This window comes from Phaseolus vulgaris, chromosome 8, assembly GCF_000499845.2.
Source record: "Phaseolus vulgaris cultivar G19833 chromosome 8, P. vulgaris v2.0, whole genome shotgun sequence".
Classification (NCBI taxonomy): Eukaryota; Viridiplantae; Streptophyta; class Magnoliopsida; order Fabales; family Fabaceae; genus Phaseolus; species Phaseolus vulgaris.
The window spans coordinates 35,417,226-35,441,623 of NC_023752.2; the positions used below are offsets into that span (position 1 = coordinate 35,417,226).

At 37.8% G+C, this 24,398-nt stretch overlaps 1 protein-coding gene across 1 annotated transcript; it reads left to right on the forward strand.

The window, feature by feature from the left end:
* Positions 1 to 16,775: 16,775 nt before the first annotated feature.
* On the forward strand, positions 16,776 to 17,642 carry LOC137825018 (uncharacterized). Its single transcript, XM_068630690.1, has 2 exons — positions 16,776 to 17,243; positions 17,319 to 17,642. Exons 1-2 carry the CDS (start codon positions 16,776 to 16,778, stop codon positions 17,640 to 17,642), a joined length of 792 nt encoding a protein of 263 aa, XP_068486791.1.
* Positions 17,643 to 24,398: the final 6,756 nt, after the last annotated feature.

Sequence of the window (24,398 nt, forward strand, 5' to 3'; positions counted from 1 at the left end):
AAGTACATCGCCAAAGATGAAGGAGAAGCAGATTATGAAGGCGGCCGGCGAGACCACAGGGAAGGTGTATGAAGGCTCCCTAACTCGCCAGTTCCAGTAGAGATCGCACTCCCAAGTTGGCTATGTACTGGGTAGTACCACGCATGGTTAACTTAGTGAAGCAAAGAATAGAAGCAGCGCCCAAGTCAAGGAGGCTCCAGATGATGGCACGTGTACAGTTGGATACGAGCCACGTGTCCAAATCTGTAACTGCCAGGAGAGAGAAAGTAACCAGGTATATAAGAGTTTTCAACGAACTTTCTAAGGTACGCACGTTCAGATTATACTCTTTACGCTTGCGAGTTATAGAGCTGACTGTGAGAGAGGATTTGCACGGTTCTTGTTCTCTTAGTATTTGGTGATTCGGTCACTGACTTGGGCGTTGGAGTGCGATCGGCCGCAACGGCGCCGCTCTGTTTCTTTGCAGGTTCTTGAGGTGGATCTCGAAGAGGAACGGAGGTGTGAAGCGGTGCACACGTCGATCCTTTGACGAGGCAGTTTCCAGCGTTCTGGTCAACAGGCAGGATCAATAAACATTGAGTAGAATATAATATAAATTTAAAAAGAATTGTCGAGGGTTGGACATCCTAGACTTGGTCTCAGTGTGTTTAAAACATACAAATACAAATTACGTAAATCTCAGTGTAAACAAATTACGTAAATCTCAGTGTAAACAAATTACAATGAGTCTTAAGCAATACATATAAATATAATATAATTAATCATCAAACTAATTAAATTTAACAAAACAATTAAAAGTGATAAAAAAGCAAACTAACCTTAACACGCAGTGAAGAAAAGTATGTGCGAAGGGAGAAGGTAACTGCAACCACAACAAATTTGGAGTGTAAGGGAAGGACACGCATGTGTGGTGTGGGGGAGAGGGGGCGTAGGGAAGGGGGATGCACACAGGTGCAACAACGGGGGGACAGGGTCTGCGGGGGCGCTTAGGTCGGCGATGTAGGGGAGGGTCATGGCGCGCAGGTCGACACAAGGGAGGGGTCTGCAAGTAGGGTGGAGATGATGTAATCTAACTTTACAAGAAGATGATTAAGGAAACAAAAGACTATTCGAGGTTAGGTCAATCATCTCCAACTAAGACGCAAGGCCCACCAACCATCAGAAGATCCTCAGGAAAAGAACAACCAAACATGGACCAAAATATCAATTATTCTTCCTTCTAGTATTTTTAAGACAAGATTAAATTTTATTCAATTGGGCTCACATTGGCCAAATAAAAAGAAATAAGCTATCTTAAGCTTATAGAAAACCTTCCCATGTGCCGCCCTATGTGTCACTTTTGACCTAAATTCTAGAAGGATCCTCCATGTGTGCAACACCTATTGCTAAACCAAGATTCTAAAAACCTCTTGCCATGTGTCGGCCCCCTCCTATCATGAGTTTATGTTTCTTCTTGTTTGTGTTTTGAGTTGTGTTGCACTTTTACTTCAAGAACTTTCAATTCTTGCTGTTTCATTTCTGTTTTTAGGATATTTTTGAGTTTTCTTGCTGTTTTCATTTTGATATTACATTGTGTTTGTGTCATTTTAATTTTTGAATCCATACAAGTTTTGTCATAGTCATGTTTTTCCAAGAATGTTATCAATTCCTTGTGTTCCTTTTATTGTAATTTTTGTTTCTTGCTTTTGTGTAATGCAATTTTCTGAGTTTCTTTCTTGTTCCTTTGATGCATTTTCCTTTTAGTTTTGAGTTCATACTTGTATTTTAGATCTATACAAGTTCTTTTACATCACTTCTATTATGTCTTTGCTAGTTCTTAATTCTGTTTTTCATTCCTATTAGGATTCCTCTGTTTTCCAGAAAATGTGCTAAACTGTTTTGCCTTATTGCAATTGATTTACTTACTGGAATGTTCTGAAATTCTGGATTTGTGTTTGTCAAAGTGTTATAAAAGAGTAGAAAAAAGAAGTACTTCAAAATTCAAAGTACAAAAAAAATGATAAATCAAAAACAAAAAGTGTGTAATTCTGCCGAAAAAAATATGGTAATCTGGCAGCGATTTTAGAAAATTTATCTCAATTAATTGGCTTACTGTTTTTAAGTAATTCCAGTGCCATTTTTGAGCTAAGATCTTGAATTTTCTGTGGTTACAATTTCATAATCCAGTTCGCTCTATATCATTCCAGATAAATCTGTAAACATCACGCAAAGTTTGCACAAAAATATTTTTCAGTAGTTCTGTTTTTGTTTTCTTCATCTACTCTAGTGCTTTTCTTTAGGTCTCTTTTGTGTGCCTTCTTTTCCATTGAGTACCTTATTTTCTTGCTTGTCTTTTCTTCATTACTCTTTGAGTTTGTCATACATCTTGTATTCCTTTTGTTATAGCCTTTTCTTGTTTATACCTTTTTTTTTGTTTGTCTTTTATTGTTTCTTTGGTTTTGTGGTGATTAGCTTTGAGATTGTGTGCTCTTGCTTTGACATCTTTCATTTGAGGATACTAAAGGCCTCAAGTTCAGATTGGTGAAGGGGAAGTATTCTTTCTTTGGAGTGTTTTAAGTGACACTTCACTTCGGCATTTTGGATCCAATTTTTACTAATTGTCTTTTCCTAACATTGTTTGCTATTTTTGTTTGCTGTTTTCTTTCATAAATGGCTTCATATTCCAGCAGTGATTCTTCCAAAGAGCATGTTCCTAGAAAAGCTTCTGTTCTTGATGAATTGAAAAAGGCAAACCGAACCATTAATATCAAAGATGAAGCTATAAGAAAGTTGGAGGAAAGATTACAAAGATTTGAAATGAAGCAACCTAGGTCTTCTCATTCTATCAATGAAGAGCATCATTCTCATAGACCTTCCTCTAGAGGTTCTTCCAATGATCATGGCCGTGAAGAGGAACATAGAAGAAGGAGGCATGGTCATCATTCCCATGGGAGAAGCCATCACCGTGACCAAAGACATCACCAAGAGGCCAAGTCTAAATTTTCGTATGTAAAGGTCCCTAGTTTTAATGGTGATAGTGATCCTAATGTGTACCTAGATTGGGAGGCTAAATGTGAACAAATCTTTGAAGTTCATGAAGTCCATGACGATCAAAGAGTTAGGATAGCCTCCTTAGAATTTCTTGATTATGCCTTGAAATGGTGGCATAGTGTTGTAAGGGACATTATCTATAACAAGGGTCCTCCCGTGAACTCTTGGAACTCTTTAAAGGAACGCATGCGCCTTAGATTTGTGCCACTACACTTTAGGAAAGACCTCATGTTGAAGCTCCAACGGTTTCAACAAGGCACGCTAAGTGTGGATGCTTATTACAAAGAATTAGAAACGATTTTGCTTAAGTTAGAAATATATGAGAGTGATGAAGCTATGATAGCTAGGTTTGTGAGTGGTCTAAGGAAGGATATTCAAGATATTGTTGAGCTTCAAGAGTATTCATCATTGAGTTCTTTGGTTCATCTTGCAATGAAGGTGGAAGCCCAACTTGCAAAGAAAAATACTTTTAAAAATACTCCTAATGATGGTTACTACAACAATTCTTGGAAAAATAAAAAGTCTTTTTCAAAATTTCCTTCTAAAGATTCTTCTTTCAAACCTAGGGAATCTAAGCCTTCTACTTCTACTCCTAATTCTCCAATTAAATCGTCTAGTAAGAAATGCTTTAAGTGTATGAGTTATGGTCACATTGCGGCTAATTATCCTTCTAAAAGGAATATGTTTGTGCATAATGACATTGTGATGAATTGGCATGATTCAGATTCACCTAGGCATTCTTCACATTCTAGATCATCTAGTGAGCATGAGAGTGAGAGTCCACTTGAAGGAGATTTGTTGGTTGTGAGAAGACTTCTTGGACAAGTTTTACAACCTTTTGTTGAAAGTCAAAGGGAAAATATTTTTCATACAAGATGTCTTATTCAAAACAACATTTGTTCTTTAATAGTGGATGGGGGTAGTTGTGCTAATGTGGCTAGTACAAGAGTAGTAGATAAGCTTGGATTGCCTACTATCTCTCATACAAAGCCCTACAAGTTGCAATGACTTAGTGAAGTAGGCGAAATCATTGTGAATAAGCAAGTCCTCATTCATTTCTCTATTGGAAAATACAAGGATGAGGTATTATGTGATGTTGTGCCCATGGAAGCAACACATGTTCTTTTGGGAAGGCCTTGGCAATATGATAGAAAAGTTTTTCATGATGGCTTTACCAATAAACTCTCTTTTGATTTCCATGGTCACAAGGTCATTTTAAAAGCTCTCTCTCCAAGGGAAGTCCATGAGGACCAAATTCTTATGAAGAAAAAGAGGGAGAGTGAAAAAGAAAAGAGTCATAAGCATTTGTTTTTCATTTCTAGGCATGAGGTCCAAAGGGATATAGTAGCTCACACTCCTATCTTCTTAGCTATTCCTAGACCTCTTAAGTTAGAACCACTTGTTGATAGTCCTCATTGTTTGGATAATTTGGTAAAGGAGTTTCATGATGTGTTTCAAGATCCTCCAAAAGGCCTTCCACCTTTGAGAGGGATTGAGCACCAAATTGATTTAATTCCGGGATCTTCTTTACCCAATCGTCCGGCCTATAGGACAAATCCAAGTGAAACTAAGGAGATTCGCCAACAAGTTGATGATTTAATTGCTAAAGGTTGGGTTCAAGATAGCATGAGCCCTTGTGCTATGCCTATTATCCTTGTCCCTAAGAAAGATGGCACATGGAGGATGTGTTCGGATTGTAGGGCTATAAATAACATCACAATTAAGTATAGGCATCCCATACCTAGGCTTGATGATTTGTTGGATGAATTGCATGGTTCAAATTTTTTTACAAAGATTGATCTTAAAAGTGGCTACAATCAAATCCGTATAAAACCGGGTGATGAATGGAAGATGGCTTTTAAGACCAACTTTGGTTTATATGAGTGGTTGGTTATGCCCTTTGGCTTAACTAATGCTCCTAGTACTTTCATGCGCCTCATGCATCATGTTTTAAGACCATTCATTGGCAAGTTTGTTGTTGTTTATTTTGATGATATACTCATTTATAGCTTGTCTTTGTATGACCATAGGATGCATATTAGACAAGTCTTGGAAACCCTTAGGAAGGAACATTTGTATGCTAATCTTGCTAAATGTATGTTTGCACTTGATCATATAGAATTCCTAGGCTTTGTTGTGAGTTGTAAAGGGGTCCATGTGGACCAAGCTAAGGTTGTGGCCATTCAAAATTGGCCTACACCTACAAATGTGAATGAGGTCCGAAGTTTTCATGGTCTTGCTTCTTTTTTATAGAAGATTTGTACCCAACTTCGGTACCATAGCTGCACCTCTCAATGATATAGGGAAAAAGGATGTGGTCTTTAAATGGGGAGAAGCACAACAAAATGCTTTTGATGTTTTGAAAGAAAAATTGACTAATGCTCCCATCTTAGCCCTTCCTAATTTCGCTAAAACATTTGAGATTGAGTGTGATGCTTCCAATATAGGCATTGGGGCTGTTCTCCTTCAAGAGGGCCACCCCATAGCTTATTTTAGTGAGAAATTGAAAGGAAGTCATCTCAACTATTCCACTTATGATAAAGAATTGTATGCACTTGTTAGAGCTTTGTTTACTTGGCAACATTATCTTTTTCCTAAAGAGTTTGTGATTCATAATGATCATGAATCTCTTAAATATTTGAAAAGCCAAAATAAACTTAACAAGAGGCATGCTAAGTGGGTGGAATTCCTTGAGCAATTTCCTTATGTCATCAAGCATAAGCAAGGCAAAAATAATGTTGTGGCCGATGCACTTTCTAGACGCTATGCCTTGCTAAATCTTTTGGGTTCTCAATTTCTTGGCTTTGATCACATTAAGGATCTTTATCATGATGACTTTGATTTTTCTCTTATATTTCAAGAGTGTATTAAAGAAGGACACAAAGATTTTTTTATTCAAGATGACTTTCTTTTTAAAGGAAAACGTCTTTGTGTCCCTCAAAGCTCCATTAGATTATCTCTTGTTAGAGAAGCACATGAGGGAGGATTAATGGGTCACTTTGGGGTTGCAAAAACTTTGGATGTGTTGCATGAACATTTCTATTGGCCTCATATGCATAAACATGTTCATAGTTTGTGTGAAAAATGCATAGCTTGCCGAAAAGCTAAATCTAGATTGCATCCCCATGGTTTATATACTCCTCTCCCTATCCCTTCAATGCCTTGGGTTGACATATCTATGGATTTCATCTTAGGATTACCCAAGACATCAAAGGGAAAGGATTCCATTTTTGTGGTAGTGGATCGTTTTTCAAAGATGGCTCACTTTATTCCTTGCCACAAAGTGGATGATGCATGTCATATTGCAAACCTCTTCTTTCAAGAAGTGGTTCGTTTGCATGGGATTCCTAGAACTATTGTGTCCGATAGAGATTTCAAGTTCTTGAGTCACTTTTGGAAGACCTTGGGGGGAAAGCTTGGTACTAAACTTTTATTTTCTACCACTTGTCACCCACAAACTGATGGTCAAACCGAAGTGGTAAATAAAACTTTGGGACAAATGTTGCGATGCTTTATTTCCGGGAATCCTAGAGTGTGGGAGAATTTACTACCCCATGTTGAATTTGCTTATAATCGTGTAGTAAATTCTACCACCTCTCATTCTCCTTTTGAGGTTGTCTATGGGTTTAATCCCTTAACACCTCTTGATCTTCTTCCTATTCCCATACTTGATGATGTCTTGTGCAAAGATGGGGATGAAAAGGCTTCTTTTGTTAAAAATTTGCATAAAGACATCAAGTTGAGAATTGAGAAGAAGGTTGGCAAGTATGCTGAACTTGCCAATAAAAGGAGAAAATCATTGTTATTTGATGAAGGTGATTGGGTTTGGCTTCACTTGAGGAAAGATCATTTTCCTACTCAAAGGAAGTCCAAACTAATGCCTCGTGGAGATGGACCTTTTCAAGTCCTAAAGAGGATTAATGACAATGTTTATGAGTTAGATATGCCTGATACATACCTTGGTAGTCATACATTTAATATCAATGATCTAACTCCTTTTTCTGTAGATCTCCAGAATTCGTGGTCGAATTCTCTCCAACTCGGGGAGTATGATGGAGATCAAGCTCAAGAGGAAATAGAAGCCGAAGACCAAGGGCAAAAGGAGGTAGAGGCCGAAGTTGAAGAAACTCAAGGAGACACTACCTTACCTCAAAGGCTTACAAGGAGCAAGTTTAAGGAATTCAGAAGTAGTGGTAGATTGTTTTCTCTTTTTACGGTGTCTCTTGTATGAAAAGTAGAATGTTTAAATACATAGTCTTTAGGAAGGTGCTTAGAGGGAAACATTAGACACCTCTTTTGTAAAAGCATCTTTAGGCTTTAGCTTAGAAAATTCTAGAAGCTTAGGCATTAGCTTAGGAGGGGCGGTAGCTTAAGAGACTCTTGGGTAGCTTAGGATGCAAGCTTTGTAAAGCTAAAGACCGACCCTTACTCTTATAAAAGGAGGGCTTTGGTCCTTCATAATTCAGAATTTGAATTTGTAGTATCAAAACTCTCCCAAATTGGTGATTGAGTGTAGTGAGAACTTGTCTTCTCCTCTTCCTAATCTCATCTTGAGTGCCTTGGTTCTCTCAAGTGGCGGCATTGCACACTTATCTTGGAGCATTCACACTTCAAGTGGCGTGTTCATCAACCACATAAGTCTTCTCTCTTCTTCATCTATTTCTTCCATTTCCGTGAACATATGAACTCATAAACATGTCTTAGGTTCTTCTCTTGCATTTCTATTCGGTGCTTTGCCTTTATTTCACATTTTGTTCGGTTCATCTTCTTCCTTGCTGAGTTTAATCGGTTCATCTTCATTCTAGCTTGATTTGTTCGGTTCATTTCACTTTTAAGGATTTTTAATCGGTTCATTTGAACTCTTGCATCTTTTAATCGGTTCAATTGGCAAGAAATGGAACTTCCATGTGAGCTTTGGTGTTTGGTGCAAGTTTTGGTGAGTTCTTGAAACATAGAACATTGATCCATTTCTATAAAAGTGCCTATTCAATCTCCAACTCAAGTTGATTCCATAAAATGTCAAAGAATCATCTATATCTTGCTATTGGAATCATATCACCAAGGCACCAAAGACTATAAATAGGGTGCCTCACCTCTTGTAAAAAGACATTGAATGAATAGTAAAAAAAAATCTGCTTGAGTAAGTCTTGAGTGTTCCTAAATTCTTCCGAGTCTTATCTTGACAGAGATGACTGCAAGTGGCGACTCACATCGTCACTCATCTTGGAGCTCCCTCCCCCAAGTGGCATGATTCACATCCATTTCTTCACCTCTATAAGCTTCTTTATCTCCTTTCTCTTTCATTTATTCCTTTCATCTTTCCACCAATACTCTTTCATTCCATCTGTTCAAGTGATGGAAGAGGCCCAAGCACAAGCCCACATGCAAGCCCACCAAAGGGTAGATTTGGGCCAACCATAGAGTTATGGCCAAGAGGATCCAAGAAGACGTTCTTTTACATGTTCAAATGCCATAAACTCTAGTGTAGAGTAGACTTTAATTTCTTGTCTAAATTAGCATAGGAACTTTATTTGTAATTTTCTTAGAATTAATTTTGGCACCTAAAACACCAACCTAGGTAAACTTAGAGTTTCTAAAAAAACCTCTAAATTTACCAAGGCCGGTCTAGAAAGCCCATGGAGGGGGTGAACATAAAAACTAGACACACCCCTCCCCATGTGCTCATTTGTGCACCCATGTGCCATGTGCACCCATGTGCTTCACATTTACATTTCATTTGGCTAGCATTAGGGTTGTATTATGGTCCTCCTTAGCCTATAAAAGGAGGAGCCTACACCTTGTATTTTCAAGTTTATTGTGAGTAAAGTTATGCTGCCCATTTGTGCTCAACTTTGCTTCTCCCTAGAATCCTAGGCTATAAACTTCAATTCCTTCATCTTTTCCCTTGAGCTGGCCGAACCACTCAATACCCATACCTATATGCACCTACAATATCAACACCACTCTTAGGAGGATCTTGCTCACTCTCATTCATTGCTTCCGCCCCATACTCTACATTGATTCAAGAAGAACTTCATGAAAATGCCATCATTTGGTATCATGAGCTTTGGTTCTTCAAGATGAGTAGCTCCTTGTCTTTTAAATTTTAGTTCTTCTTTATTTCATATTGTCATTTACTTTCCTTACTTGTCTTGCTGTTTTTTACATTTTAATTTGTTCTTGGTGTGCTTTGTGGAAGATCCAACCGAAGCACTCTTGTTCATTTGATCTTGAACAAGTTCTTGTGCAATTTGTGATAGGATTCCATACACCTTTGTGTTGCTATTTTCTTTTAGGCTTTGAGTCTTTATTGCTTTCCTTATTTGGTTCATATTATGCTTTGAGTCTTTAATTTTCTGAATCTATACATGTTTTGTCAAGTCATGTTCATCCATATTGTCAACAATTCATAGTAGTCCTTTTATTTGGCTTAATTGTTTCTTGATTTTGGGTCTCTTTATTTGCTTGAATCTGCTGTTCTTTGCTCCTTTGGTGCCTTTTAATTTTTAGTTTGAGTTCATATTGTGTTTAGATCATACACAATTCTATTTCACAAATTTCCATTGTGTCTAAACTTTGGTATCTTGCTGTTTTTGTTTCCAGTTTTCAGATTCCCCTGTTTTCACCTTCTCTGTTTTGGCTGTTTTAACCCAGAAAAATATTTCCACCCATAGGAAAATTTTGATTCTCTGGAAAATGCAAGTTTAAAGTGTTATAGAAAGGACAAAAAAAGAATTAGGTCAAAAGAAGCAACAGAAAAAAAATGATAAATCTTTTAAGATCAGAGTGCAAATCTGAAGCGCTCCAGCTGGCCTAACCGAACACCAATTTTGCAAAATTTATTAAAAAAAAATGGTGCATCCGTTTTGAGTGATTCCAAAGCCAGATTTTAGATAAGATCCTGAATATCTTGCATAACAAATTTCAGAGCCAAATTCTAAAAAATACAGCTCAGCATAAATCGGGGAACAAACACGTTTTCTGGCCCACAACATTTTCCAGTGGTGCTGTTTTTTTTATTTGGTCATCTAATCTAGTGCTTTTCTTTAGGAATTATTTTGTGTGCCAACCTTTAATTGAGTACCTTTATTTGCTTGCTTAATATTTCTTGAACCTCTTTCTAATTGTCATAATCTAACTCCTTTTTGGTGGTACTGTTTTATTCAATTTAATTGTTTCTTGCTTTTGTTCTTTGACCTCTAATTTGGGTGTTGGAATTTATTCTCCTTTGGTGCTTATGTGAATGGAAACTTGACTTGGTTAAGGTTTAGCCCTTTGATAGGTGCTGGAAATTGGAGAATCAAGACCTTCATTCTGAGGAGAAGACAAAGACAAAGCCGAAGCACACTTTCTCAAAACACTATACACATTTGGAGGGCTAACAAACAAAGACAACAAGAGGGAGTGTCACTAGCAAAAGAGGATCAACAAAGGGGGTTTTTCTTAATTTCCTTGCAACCTAATTTGTGTTAATTACCTCTTAATTACGATTTAGACGGTGAGTGTGTCTTCAAGGGCTCAAAGTGTCCAAGAAGCCTCACCTAGGGCCGACTAGTATAGAATTCTTAATTAGCAATTGTTAATTGTTTGTAATTGTCTTTTCTTTTGCTTAGTTAGTGACGCTTTGCATGATTATTTTGTTAAGTTTGTGATAAACCGTCTACCTTTGTTGATTAGTTAGCATACATTGTTTTTTTTTTTTTTTTTGCATTGAAAAAAAAGTTTTGATTTCTCAACTTAATTGTGTTCTAAGTAGTTTACTAAGAGGAAGTTTTGTGTGAAGACATTGAGGGATAGTTTTTGGCTAAGGCAAAGGCTTGGTACTTAAGTAGTCCTTTGTGACTCACCTCCCTTACCTGGAAAACTACCTTCTTTGACTTTCCTAAGTTTTCTCAAGGTAAAATACTTGTATACACAAAGCTTTAGCCATGTCTTCTTCTTCTCATTCTACAAAGTCTATTGGAAGTGAATTAAAATCTTTAAAAACTCTTTTGAAAGAAGTTTCACAAACTGTGCAATCAATTGCATATAGACAATTGGAGAGTGAGACTAAACTTAATGTTTTGACTAAAGCAAAGGATGAGAAGTCTCACATTCTAAAAAAATTACCTTCTCATGCATATATCTCTAAAGATCATGATTCTTTTGGGGAGGGAAGCATTAGAGTAAATGATTATTATCAAGCACCCCCTAGAAGACATAGAAGAGATAGAAAAGAACAAGAAAACCCAAGAGAGGTTAGGGTAGAACAACCCCATTTCCATGGAAAAGAAAATATAGAAGCTTGCCTAGATTGAGAAATGAGGGTAGAAAAATTGTTTGCTTCCCATAAAGAAAGAAAGGAAAGAAAAATACAAAAGAAGAGAGGGGAAGTCGAAAGTGAAGCTAAAGAAAAAGAAGAAAAAGAAAAGCATGAGAAGACCCTTGAAAAACAAAAGGCGTGGGAGAAGAGTGTTCCTTCCCACAAGGTTATTCAACAAGACCAAAGATTTAAAAATACCTTTGAAAATATGTGTCTTGCTGAACAACCTCAAAGCCTTACCTTTTGTAAAGGAACACTTGCAAGCCTAAGTGAAAAAGAAGAGTCTTTAAAAGAAGCTTGCATAGATAAAAATGAAATAGATTATTTCTCATATGTGCTAGGATATCACCAAGTGAATGTCAAGTTTTTTATAAGCATCTACAAAAACAATTTTTTATGTGAAGTAGGGCCTAAAGAAACTTGTCATGTCTTATTGAGACAACCATTGCAAAGTGTACAAATCCTTATAAACAATGGTTGTCACAACGAGACTATCCTTACACATAAGAGAAAGAGTCTTCATGAAGGAGAACTCATGGGACAAATTAGAGTTGATAAAACTCTAGAGCTTTTAAAAGGAAAACTTTTGTCCCCCATGAGAAAAGAAGTTCAAAGACATTACCTTAGGTACAATTCTTGTTTTCAAACTACACCCAAGGCAATGTCTCATGAACTCTATACTCCTTCACCTTTTGCAAATGATCCTTGGGAAGATATAAATTTCATATTAAAACTCCCTAGGACAACAAAAGGTTGTGATTCAATCTTCATGGTTATGGATAAACTCTTCTCTAGAGAAGTCATACATCTTCATGGTTTATCTTCAAGCATAGTGTTGAATAGAGTTCCAAATTTCGCAAACCATGATTTGAGGATTTCCTTTGGAAAACTTGCAACTAAATTGCACACTTTAAATTCTTATCATCCTCAAACGCATGGTCAAAATATATTTGAAAATCTAGCTCTTTCTACTATGCCTAGAATAAACATGAAGTGCACACACAACTCTAGAGGTGAGCAAACATACCATAAAGTAGTCCACAAAACTACTTATATTTCTACTTTTAAAGTTATGTGTGGGTTCAATCATCTTTCTCCTTTTAAGTTGTTACCATCTTCTATAGGATTTATGCCTAAAGAGAAAGTAACCACAAATGAACCTTTTAAAATACATAAGATGATTAGAGACCACACACAACCATTAAAAGAGAAACTTTGTCCAAGGTTGCCAAAACCAAAAGAAAAACAAAAATGGCAACCTAGTAAAATTAATTTGCAAACTAACACCTATGCCTTATTTGATTATTTCTATAGGTGGACGTTTGACCCAGGAGGACAAGCTTTGGCGAAGCAAGAGGCTGCTATCCGAGATCAAGTCTGAAGATCTGAGGATAGATCTTCTCAAAGAAGGAGGAGATGATGGACACCATCCAGCCACAACCATCCCCTAGCCATGAAGAAGAAGAAGCAATGGATTTGAGGACAAATCCTTTTCAAGAGGGAGGGGATGATGGAAGAGGCCCAAGCACAAGCCCACGTGCAAGCCCACCAAAGGGTAGATTTGGGCCAACCATAGAGTTATGGCCAAGAGGATCCAAGAAGACGTTCTTTTACATGTTCAAATGCCATAAACTCTAGTGTAGAGTAGACTTTAATTTCTTGTCTAAATTAGCATAGGAACTTTATTTGTAATTTTCTTAGAATTAATTTTGGCACCTAAAACACCCACCTAGGTAAACTTAGAGTTTCTAAAAAAACCTCTAAATTTACCAAGGCCGGTCTAGAAAGCCCATGGAGGGGGTGAACATAAAAACTAGACACACCCCTCCCCATGTGCTCATTTGTGCACCCATGTGCCATGTGCACCCATGTGCTTCACATTTACATTTCATTTTGCTAGCATTAGGGTTGCATTATGGTCCTCCTTAGCCTATAAAAGGAGGAGCCTACACCTTGTATTTTCAAGTTTATTGTGAGTAAAGTTATGCTGCCCATTTGTGCTCAACTTTGCTTCTCCCTAGAATCCTAGGCTATAAACTTCAATTCCTTCATCTTTTCCCTTGAGCTGGCCGAACCACTCAATACCCATACCTATCATGCACCTACAAGATCAACACCACTCTTAGGAGGATCTTGCTCACTCTCATTCATTGCTTCCGCCCCATACTCTACATTGATTCAAGAAGAACTTCATGAAAATGCCATCATCAAGTGTCTCCCATTTTCATTTGGTTAATGCTTTTCCCCTTATTATGTTTAATTATGTGTTCCATTCATACTAGTGTGTGTGTTTTTCCTTTTCTCTTTTGAAGAAAACCTTCACACTTACTTAACCACTTGTTTAAGTTCGTGTCCAGTGACAATCTTCATTGTGTCATCACCATTCTTGCTAATCAAAATATTAATCCAAGAGAAACTCATAAACAAGTGTAATAGCAAATCAACTGCTTTGAAGAATCCAAATCCAAGATGTTTGATGAAAGGCTGGTGTTGTTGTTGTGTTTGGGTGGGATCTGGGTAGAATAAAGTGTGATCCACTCCCTTGTTGAATCTAAAACTAATGTGAATTAAAACCTTTTTGAAATTAAGTATTTTTCCAACTAAGTGAAAAACAACTTGTTGTTTTGTCGAATCAACTGATTGTTTTACTCTTAGGAGTTTTTAAAAAAGGTTGAAAGATGTTTGGTTTGGTTAACTTAACTGTCAAACCAAAACAATCGGTTGTTTCGTGATTTCAACCGTTTGTTTCTTTGAAAATCCTAACAGAATTCAGTTTTGAAAGGTGAATCTGTTTTAAATGATTTCTAACTGAATACGCTCATTCATTAAATGCTTTGACCAATCTTTGGAAAATATAAATGGTTTGTTTATGTTTTCATATATGTAAGAAACAACTTAAGGCTGTGTTTGTTTTCGCATGAGTACTATTCATGACGACAGAAATGAGAAGATGCTTCTTGTTTGCTTTCAGTGATGCATGAGGGAGAAGGGAAGTGGAAATGGAAAGTTGGATGGATTTTTGTGCTTTCCATTGATGAAGAGAAAGTTGAAGGGGAGAAGAGAAAGTCAAGTAGACTTCTCTAAATTACATTTTTACCCTTAATGAAAGATAATTAAAATCATTTATTTTTTTTAATATTTTTAAATAAACTGTACATACCCAAATAAATAATAATAATAATAATGTAAAGTCTTATTAATACTAATAATATAAATATTAAAATAATAATAATATTTAAAATTAATTTATAAAGTAATAATAAAAATTATAAATAATTATAATAAATGCAAATCAAATAATTTTAATAAATAATAATAATAATATTATTAATTTATTTTATTTTATTTATATTAAATATTAATAATTTTATTAATAATAAATATATATATATAATTATTTATAAAAAAATAAATTTATATAATAATAAATAATATTAATCATCTAAAATACTTAATTAATTTTTTATATATTAAATGAATTTATAATTTTTTTTTCAATCACACTCATCATGTTATTTATAATTTTTTTATGAAAAAAATATATGGAACTTGTATTTTTTATATTTCATATTTTATTATTTAAATAATTTAAAGATAAGGGTAAATTTGTAAATTTACATTTTTACACATAAAAAATTAAAATTTTATCACAACCATCCCATCACTTGCAAACTTCAATAAAATTTCCTCACACATCCACTCTAACATACCTCAATCCAAAGACCCTAAACTTTCTTCACACTTTCACTCCCCCACACCCTCAACTTTCCACTCCCCCACACCCTCTAATCCAAACAAAGCCTAAGAAATTCAGTTTGACAATTTTTCTTTTGAGATTTCAAGATTCACATCAAGCTTTGGATTTTCAAGTGAGAGTGGAATAAGATTGCAATAGTATTCAATTCAGATTGTACTGTGATCATATGCAATCCTTTCTAAACCTACTGTATTTTCTGATGTTGTGTTGCCAAGGAGTGTTGTATGTTATTGAGGTGTTCAAGATCAATACTCTTGGTGTGGTTTGCCAAAGGTAGTGTGTTTCTTGAGGGGTTCAAGGTCACTACTTTGGTGTGTTGTGTTTTTGTAATTTGGTTTGATTACATAGTGGTTTACCCAGTGGTTTCTAGGGACTGGATGTAGCTCTTGGCTTAAGAGTGAACCAGTATAAACTGTTTGTGTGATTCTCTCTTACCCTGAACTCATTTAAATTCTGTTTTAAGCTGTTTGATATTTCAACTGATATAAACAACCGATTGTTTTTCTGTTGCTTTGCTGTATAATTATTGATGTTCTAAGCTAACTTGAGTCTTGTTCTGGATTTATACACAAAATTTCATTAAACCTTCAAAAGCTTTTGTTCCTGCCGGTTGACTCGAAACGCCTTCGTGCGTCTACGTCACGCTCACGTCCAGAGTCCTTGCGTTAGCTGTTGCGGTTCCTGTAATGAACACATGAAACACAAAGACAATGGGCGCCCTAGCGGTCGTTTGCACTCCAACGCTCAAGTCAATACTAGGGCTAGGAAATACCGAAAACTGTATATTCTTGTTACTGTGTGTGTTAACAGCACAAGAGAGTTCTCCCTTTTCCAAGTCTGTTAACTTACTATTTATAGATTGAAAACTAGGGTTTCCTGTTTACCTGAAAATGGGTCTTTTTGATGGGCGGGCCCAACACTGTTGTTACCTTACTCTCTGGATAACCTAGTGCATGGGGTCCCTAACTGGAGTGCAACCTCTGACGGGATGACCACCTGGATGCCTCTTGGTGCACCTGATCTCTGGGGTCACCCGCCTCTGAGAGTGCCCTAGCTGTTCACGTACCATGTATGCAGCTCGTCCCTGATCGCGGCCCTTGCTGGCCATATCCTTTCAGTGGCTTTTATACTTTGTGTCACGCCTGAACGCGTCGTCCACTCTACACGCATGGTACTCGTGATCTAGGCTTCTCCCTTACTGATAACTGGCGTGTGATCTGGGATCCACTTCTCGTGGCCCATCTCTACTATTTGGACTTCTGATGTCCGACCTCTCCACACTGTTGAGTCGTAAGTCGGTGCATCCTGATGACCAATGTCTGACCACTCTCGGCTCCTTTGGCGCACGTGTTTTGCGAGGTATTGGCCCGCGCTGCTTGTGGGACCCGCTTACGTGGCACCAACATCACCAATGGTTGGTCAACACCCCGAGACTGGATGGTACAACTTTCAAAATTTCTTTAAAAACAATTCACCCCCTTTTGTTTAAAGGCCATAACAGATACAACCCAACTCTACAAGTAGATGACCAAGGACACAGAAAACACTTCACACCTAGGTCAATCATCTTGGAATAAAAGACAAGGTCCCACCAGGCCTTAGAGGAGTCTCAACAGAAGAAGATGCGGATATGGGCCAAATTATCAATAGACGAAGGAAGGTGCTCCCACCAGACACAACTTTCGCATGGACCTTAAAGAGCTAATAGTTATCCCCAACGTGGCGGACAGACTAAAGTCACTCCCGAAGATCGATAGGAGACTGGGGCTCGACCAGTCCCCGGAACCCAACCTCTTCTTCACAAAGGCCTATCTTCAAGATGTGGTTCCACATGACAACGATCCAATGGTGATCTTAGTGGTGACAACAGGAAGGAGAGTGCACCGAGTCCTCGTCGATCAGGGGAGTTCGACGATTGTGATGTTCTGGTCAACCTTCAACAAGCTACAATTGTCGCCAGATCAGTTGAGACCCTACAACGACTGCCTATATGGTTTCACTGGGGACCAGGTGGAGGTACGAAGGCACATAAAGCTAAGGACAACTTTCACAGACGGCACCGCATCTCGCACAGTTAAGATAAGGTACCTTGTTGTCAATGCTCCTTCTGCTTACAACATCCTTCTGGGCAGACCTGCCCTAAACAAAACCAGGGTTGTAGCCTCGACGAGGCATATGAAGATGAAGCTCCCTCCTTTGAGGGAACTGTGATAATAATCATCTGACCAGAAAGCGACAAAGAAGTGCTATGAGAATAACTTGAAGACGAAGAGAGGGGTGTGCACAGTAACCAACCAACCTCCAAGGGGAGAGGGGGTTACCCGAGTAGAGATCGCCCGGGAAGATAGACCTGAATCTGCGGAGGAGGTGCTGGAAAGGGAGATTGGGGGAAAGAAGTTGAAGCTCGGTAGATCCCTAAGTCAGGAGGCGCAATACCAGATTGCCGAGGTAATAGCGCGACATCTGAATGCCTTCGCGTGGTCTGCCTCAGACATGCCTGGCATCGACCTAGATTTCTTGTGCCATCGCCTCACCATGGACCCCCAAGTTTGACCAGTGCGCCAGAGACGAAGAAAGTTTAACGAAGAAAGGCGACAGGTCATTAGGCAAGAGACCAAGAAGTTGTTAGATGCTGGTCACATAAGGGAGATCCAATATCCCGAATGGCTAGCCAACGTAATATTGGTCAAGAAGGCCAATGGTAAGTGGAGGATGTGCGTCGACTTCACAGACTTGAACAAAGCTTGCTCAAAAGACTCATATGCCCTACCCAGCATCGACGCCTTGATGGACAGCGCATCAGGCTGCAAACTTCTCAGCTTTCTGGATGTTTTCTCTGGATATAACCAAATTTGGAAGCATCCTAGGGACGACTGCAAGATGACATTCATGATAAAACTCTCCTGTTACTGCTATAAGGTGATGCCTTTCGGGCTCAAGAATGCAGGGGCAACCTATCAAAGATTGATGGATAGAGTGCTCGCTCCCATGATAGGGCGAAACGTCCAGGCGTATGTGGATGACATGGTGGTCACCTCCCAGGTGAAGGGCCAACACATGGAGCTATTCACCATGATAGCCAAGTACAAATTGAAGCTAAACCCTAAAAAATGTGTGTTTGGGGTAGAGGCAGGAAAATTCTTAGGGTTCTTACTCACTGAGCATGGGATAGAGGCAAACCCCGAGAAGTGCGCTGCGATTATAGTTATGAGGAGTCCGATCTCAGTGAAAGAGTTGCAACAGTTGATAGGGCGAATGACCGCTTTTCCCCGATTTGTATCGGTGGGAGGGGATAGGGGACATCCCTATTTCCAGTGTTTGAAGAGGAACAACAGGTTCGTGTGGACTAAGGAGTGCGAAGAATCGTTTCTCAAGTTAAAAGAGTACCTAGCCAGCCCCCCAGTAGTGTGCAAGTTGCTGCTAGGTACCCCACTCCGTTTGTACTTCGCCATCATAGAGCGGGTGATCAGCTTGGTCCTCGTCTAGGAATAGGATTACGTGCAGAATCCCATATACTTTGTCAGGAAAGTCTTGCAAGGGCCTGAGGTAAGATACCAAGCCATAGAAAAGGCAGCCCTAGCGGTAGTGTTCACAACGCGAAGACTCCGACATTACTTCCAGAGTTTCGCAATAATTATGATGACAAACCTGTTGATCAAGAGTGATCAAGTGCTTTGAAGAATCCAAATCCTATGTGTTTGATGCAAGGCTGGTGTTACTACTGTGTTTTGGGAGGGATCTGGGTAGAATAAAATGTGATCCACTCCTTTGTTGAATCTAAAACTAATGTGATTTAAAATCTTTTAGAAAATAAAGTGCTTTTCCAACTAAGTGAAAAACAACCTGTTGTTTTGTCGAATCAACCGGTTGTTTTACTCTTAGGAGTTAAGGCCAAGTTTGATTGTATTGCCAAGAATATCATAACCTCTGCTTTGAATTCAGATGAATTTTTCAGGATCTCACAATGTGCATCGGCTAAGAAAATGTGGGATACTCTCGAAGTCACCCACGAAGGAACAAATGATGTGAAGAGACCTAGGAAACATACTCTAACACAAGAGTATGCAATATTTAGAATGCTCAAGGGAGAATCAATTGCTGAAGTACAAAAGAGATTCACTCACATCATCAATCATCTAATGATTATTGGAAAAACCTTTGACAAAGAGGAGCTAAGCATCAAGATTCTCAAGTGTCTTGATAGATCTTGGCAACCTAAAGTCACGACAATTTCTGAATCAAAGGACTTGACATCCTTGACTACAGCCTCCTTGTTTGGAAAGCTTAGAGAACATGAGTTGGAGATGAATAGACTCAATGTTCAAGAAAGTGAGGACAAGCATGTAAGGAACATTGCCTTGAAAGCTGCCAAGCACAAGAATAAGCAAGATTCAAGTGATGAAAGTGAGGAAGAAAACCTTAGCTTGTTGTCCAAAAAGTTCAACAAATTCTTAAAGAGAAATCGCAACAAAGAATCCAACAAAGAAAGGTATGGAAACAAGAAAACTAGTGATTTCAATTCTAACAATTGTACTTGCTTTGGTTGTGGAGAACAAGGGCATATAAAAGCTGGTTGCCCAAATAAAGAAGGCAAGGAAAAGAAGTCAAGCAATAAGGAAAAGAAAGCGAAATCAAAAAGAGCATATATTGCTTGGGATGAAAATGAAGTCTCTTCATCAAGATCCTCATCAAGTGAAGATGAAAAAGCCAATCTATGTTTAATGGCAGAAGGAGATGATGATTCAAGCAACTCAAGCAGTGTAAGTTCTTTTGCTTCCTTAAGTGCTGAAAATTATAGCCAATTACTTCAAGCTTTTAAAGAAACTCATGAAGAAGCTAACTGATTGGCTCTCTCAAACAACCGATTGAAAGGGATGAATAACTAGCTTGAAAACAGAGTCAAGACTCTTGAAGAAGAATTGGAAAAGTCAAAAATTGATTTTGAAAAACTTGAAATGAATTGCAAAAATTCTTCTCACTTGAGTGACTCCAAGTTTTGTTAAAATTGTAAAACTCTTGAGAATAAGATCCACTATCTTGTAAGAACTGTGGATAAACTTTCAAAGGGTAAATCCAACTTTGAAACTGTCTTGGCATCCCAAAAATGTGTTTTTGGAAAATTTGGTTTGGGGTTTTATCCTCAAAATAAGAAAAATGGGATTTCAAAGCCTTTTTCAAAAGTGTAAGAAAAACAACCGATTGAAAGATCGAAACAACCGGTTGTTACATGCTTTTACTGCATGAAGAGAGGCCACTTTGTTAGATTCTGTAAAATTAGGAAATATTCTGTTCCTAAAGGTATCTGGAAATTGATTCCCAAAGGTTGTAAGGTTTCAAATGAAAAAGATGAATCTAAAGGACCCACATTTGTAAGGGGACCAAATCTTGTTGCTTGAATTCATTATGATGCAGGGATACTAAGAGAAACATGAAGTCTTGAGTTATCTGATCAAGCCTTTGGAAGAAAAGAAGTGTGAGTGGAACTGAACTAAGGGTATGTATCAGTCCAAGATGTCTTGAAAGCCAAAAGAAGCATTCTTGATCACAAACAATGACTCATTAAAGGAACTTCATAAACAAAAGGATAAGACCTTCCCTATCTATGCTTTTCAATTAAAAATTCATATTAAATTCTTCATCTACATATGAAAAATTGCATTTGTTTTAAATTCTTCTGAGTTTCTGCTTAAAATTCAAACAATGTTGCTGCTGCAGAAAAACAACCGATTATTTTCTCGAAACAACCGATTGTTTCTTCTCTGATAGCACTGCATAAATAGATTTAATTTCTTTATGCATTCTATCTTTCGTAGATTCAAATCTTAAAGTCTTTAAGTCAATAAAGCAGTCATGAAAGCCTGATTTGGTTCTGAAGGAAGTTACTTCTTGTCATAAAGGAATATATTCCATATCTTGGAAATTCAAGTGCCTTTATGTCTAGTCAAAGTCACATGTGCTGACCATGTGTTTTTCTGCTCTATGCTGACGTTTTTCTGTGCAAAAGCTGGACCAGATTTCTTCCTTGAAGACTGAAACCCACTTCAACCAAAGGTTCAAAGAGGGATTTTGTTTTGCTATAAAACCTCTGCAACTGTTTTCCTTCACAAAAATAACCCATTGGCCCATCTCTTGCTACATCTTTTCCTCTCCTTGTGTGTGTGCCTTTTTCTCATTCTGTTTTCATGAATTCCACTCCTCTAACATAAAAAAGAATTAAAACTAGGGTTGTGAGATCAGGAGGACGTCTTGAGGGCTGGTTTTTAGGAGACAATGAATTGATTGAGAGATATCGCTTTGAAACAAGTAGAAAAGTGATAAACAACCCAAAATTTGTCTCTTTTGGTTGGTTGAAGAGTCAAAAGCTAGATGATGTGAGGAGGCTTCTCAAAGAACAACTGTTAAGGAGGTGCTTGGAGATGAAAGGAAACATCTATCCGGATCTCATTCGGGTCTTCTGCACCAACTTGAAATTTGAAGGTAACAATATTGTCTCTCATGTCAAGGGTGTGGATATGGAGATCACTCATGTGGTGTGGGCTACTGTGGCTGGTCTGAAGTATGCTGGGCTGAGAATCAACAAAGAAAACATTGGTGTCGTGGAAAAATTCAACAAGATTCAATATTACAAAAGCTGTTTGAAGAATCCTCATACTCAAGTTAGAACTTGTTCGGTTGGAGGGCTAAATTTAAATGAAAGGTTGTTGGCTCTCTTTGTCACTTGGATTCTAACACCAAGAGGAAGCAACCATTCTGTCCTAACAGAGGAAGATCTTGTCTACATCTACTGCATAATGAACAAAGTCAAGATTAATTGGATACACATCATCAAGGAACATATGCAAAAGTCTATGAGGTTAAGTGATTATCATTACCCTTATGCTATCTGGATTTCTAAATTCTTACATTATTTTGAAGTGAATTTTGATGGTGAAACATCTGAGTTGGTGAAGTCAACATTTGAAGTGAACAATTGATCACTAAGCAAGATGGGTTTTACCAAGATCAATGGAAAATGGGTGAGTAAGGATGATGGACAAGGTGGTTCCTCAAGTGGCCTTCATACTGAACATGGTGGAGAAGATCAAGAAGATGATGAAGGTGCTGATGGACAAGGTGCTGGGACAAGTGCTGGACATCAAGGAGGTGGGACTCCTTCAATGTCTTCCTTTGAGAGCTACATGGTGAATAGGCTAGATGGCTTTGCGGAAAATCAAAGGAATCTTCATAATCTTTGTGTTTCAAACTTTCAGAACTTTGATAATAGATTCCAAAGCATAGATACATGGTTTCAAACGCTTGATGAACAAATTTAAGCTATTCAAAATCAAATTTTCGAGCTGCAGTATGGAAAGGAAGACTGAAGAAAAACAATCGGTTAATCTGTCGAAACAACTGATTGTTAAGCTTGACTGACAAGGCTTTGTTGTTCTTTCTATCTTTGTATTGCTTTATTTTAAATTTTTGTTTAATCTCTTCCTATAGTCTATTTGTGAAGACAAATAGGGGGAGACTATGGTGTTTGTGTTGTCTTACAAACTGCTATAACTCTGATTTTATTCAGTTTTTTAATTTTTGTTGCTTTATTGGTTTGTATGAAGCTTTTTTTTGGCTGTGTTTTTTTTTGCTTTTATGTTTATGCAGAAAAATAGTTGATGTATGATCATAACCTGCTATGAAAGATGCTAAGAAAAATAGTTGCAGGTACAGTTTCAGATTCAATCCAGATCAACACAAGCAACCAGGGATTTGTCTTCATCAAATAGGGGGAGATTGTTGATCAAGAGTGATCAAGTGCTTTGAAGAATCCAAATCCTATGTGTTTGATGCAAGGCTGGTGTTGCTGCTGTGTTTTGGGAGGGATCTGGATAGAATAGAATGTGATCCACTCCTTTGTTAAATCTAAAACTGATGTGATTTAAAACCTTTTAGAAAATAAAGTGTTTTCCAACTAAGTGAAAAACAATCTGTTGTTTTGTCGAATCAACCGGTTGTTTTACTCTTAGGAGTTTTTGAAAAGGTTGAAAATTGTTAGTTTGGTTGACTTAACTGCCAAATCAAACAATTAGTTGTTTCGTGGTTTCAACCGATTGTTTCTTTGAAAATCCTAACAAAATTATGTTTTGATGGTTGAATGTGCTTTAAATGGTTTCCAACTGAATACGCTCCTTCATTAAATGCTTTGACCAATCATTGGAAAATATAAATAGTTTGTTTATGTTTTCAAACAGAGTAGAGAAATAGATTTGAGTTTTTTAGTTGAGAAAAAGTTGATTTCAAGATTTGAACATTCACATCAAGCTTTGGGTTTTCAAAGAGAGTGGAATAGGATTGCAATTGTATTGATTTCAGTTTGTTCTGTAAACAAGTGTGATCCCTTCTCAACCTACTGTATTTCTGGTGTTGTGTTGCCAAGGTGTGTTTTGTGCTCTTGAGATGGTCAAGATCAATACTCTTGGTGTGATTTGCCAAAGGGAGTGTGTTTCTTGAAGGGTTCAAGGTCACTACTTTGTGGTGGTTTGTGTGTTGTAATCTGGTTTGATTACTTAGTGGATTACCCAGTGGTTTTTTGGGGCTGGATGTAGCTCTTGGCTTAAGAGTGAATCAATATAAACTGTTGGTGTATTTCTCTCTTACCCTCAAACTCATTTAAATTCTGTTTTAAGCTTTACTGGTATAAACAACCGATTGTTTCGAAGAAACAACCGATTGTTTTTCTGTTGCTTTGCTGTTTTATTGCTTATGTTCTTGGCTAACCTGATTTTTGTTCTAGATTCACACAAAGAATTTTGTTAAACTTTAAAAAGATTTCAAAAACCTCTCTTAAACAATTCACCCCCCTCTCGTTTAAGGCCATATATTCTAACAAAACCTCCCTATTCGCAAGGTCTTACAGAAGCCCGATGTGGCGGGTCGGATGGTGCATTGGGCAGTTGAGCTATCAGAGTTCGATGTGCAATACGAACCAAAAGGACCTATCAAAGGCCATGTTTATGCCGACTTCGTAGTAGAACTCTCATCGACAACAACACATCAAGAAGAAGCAGACTTCAGATGGATCCTCTTCTTGTACAGGTCCTCCAACTAGCAGGGTAGTTGAGCTGGCGTCATTTTGGAAGGAGCAAATGGGTTGCTGATTGAGCATGCCCTATGATTTGCCTTCAAGGCTAGCAACAACCAAGCTGAATATGAGGCCTTGGTTGCAAGAATGTTTCTGGCCACGGAGATGGGCTCTAAGAGTCTCCTGGTGAAGAGTGATTCCTTGTTAGTAACGGGGCATGTTACGGAAGAATATCAGGCCAAGGACTCTCA

What these genes read in the sequence shown, in the direction of transcription:
- LOC137825018 (XM_068630690.1), top strand. Translation starts at nt 16,776, where the DNA reads ATGGACCTTAAAGAGCTAATAGTTATCCCCAACGTGGCGGACAGACTA. An exon ending in CTGCCCTAAACAAAACCAGG is followed by an intron (nt 17,244 to 17,318) that starts GTTGTAGCCTCG and finishes TCATCTGACCAG; the next exon opens with AAAGCGACAAAGAAGTGCTA.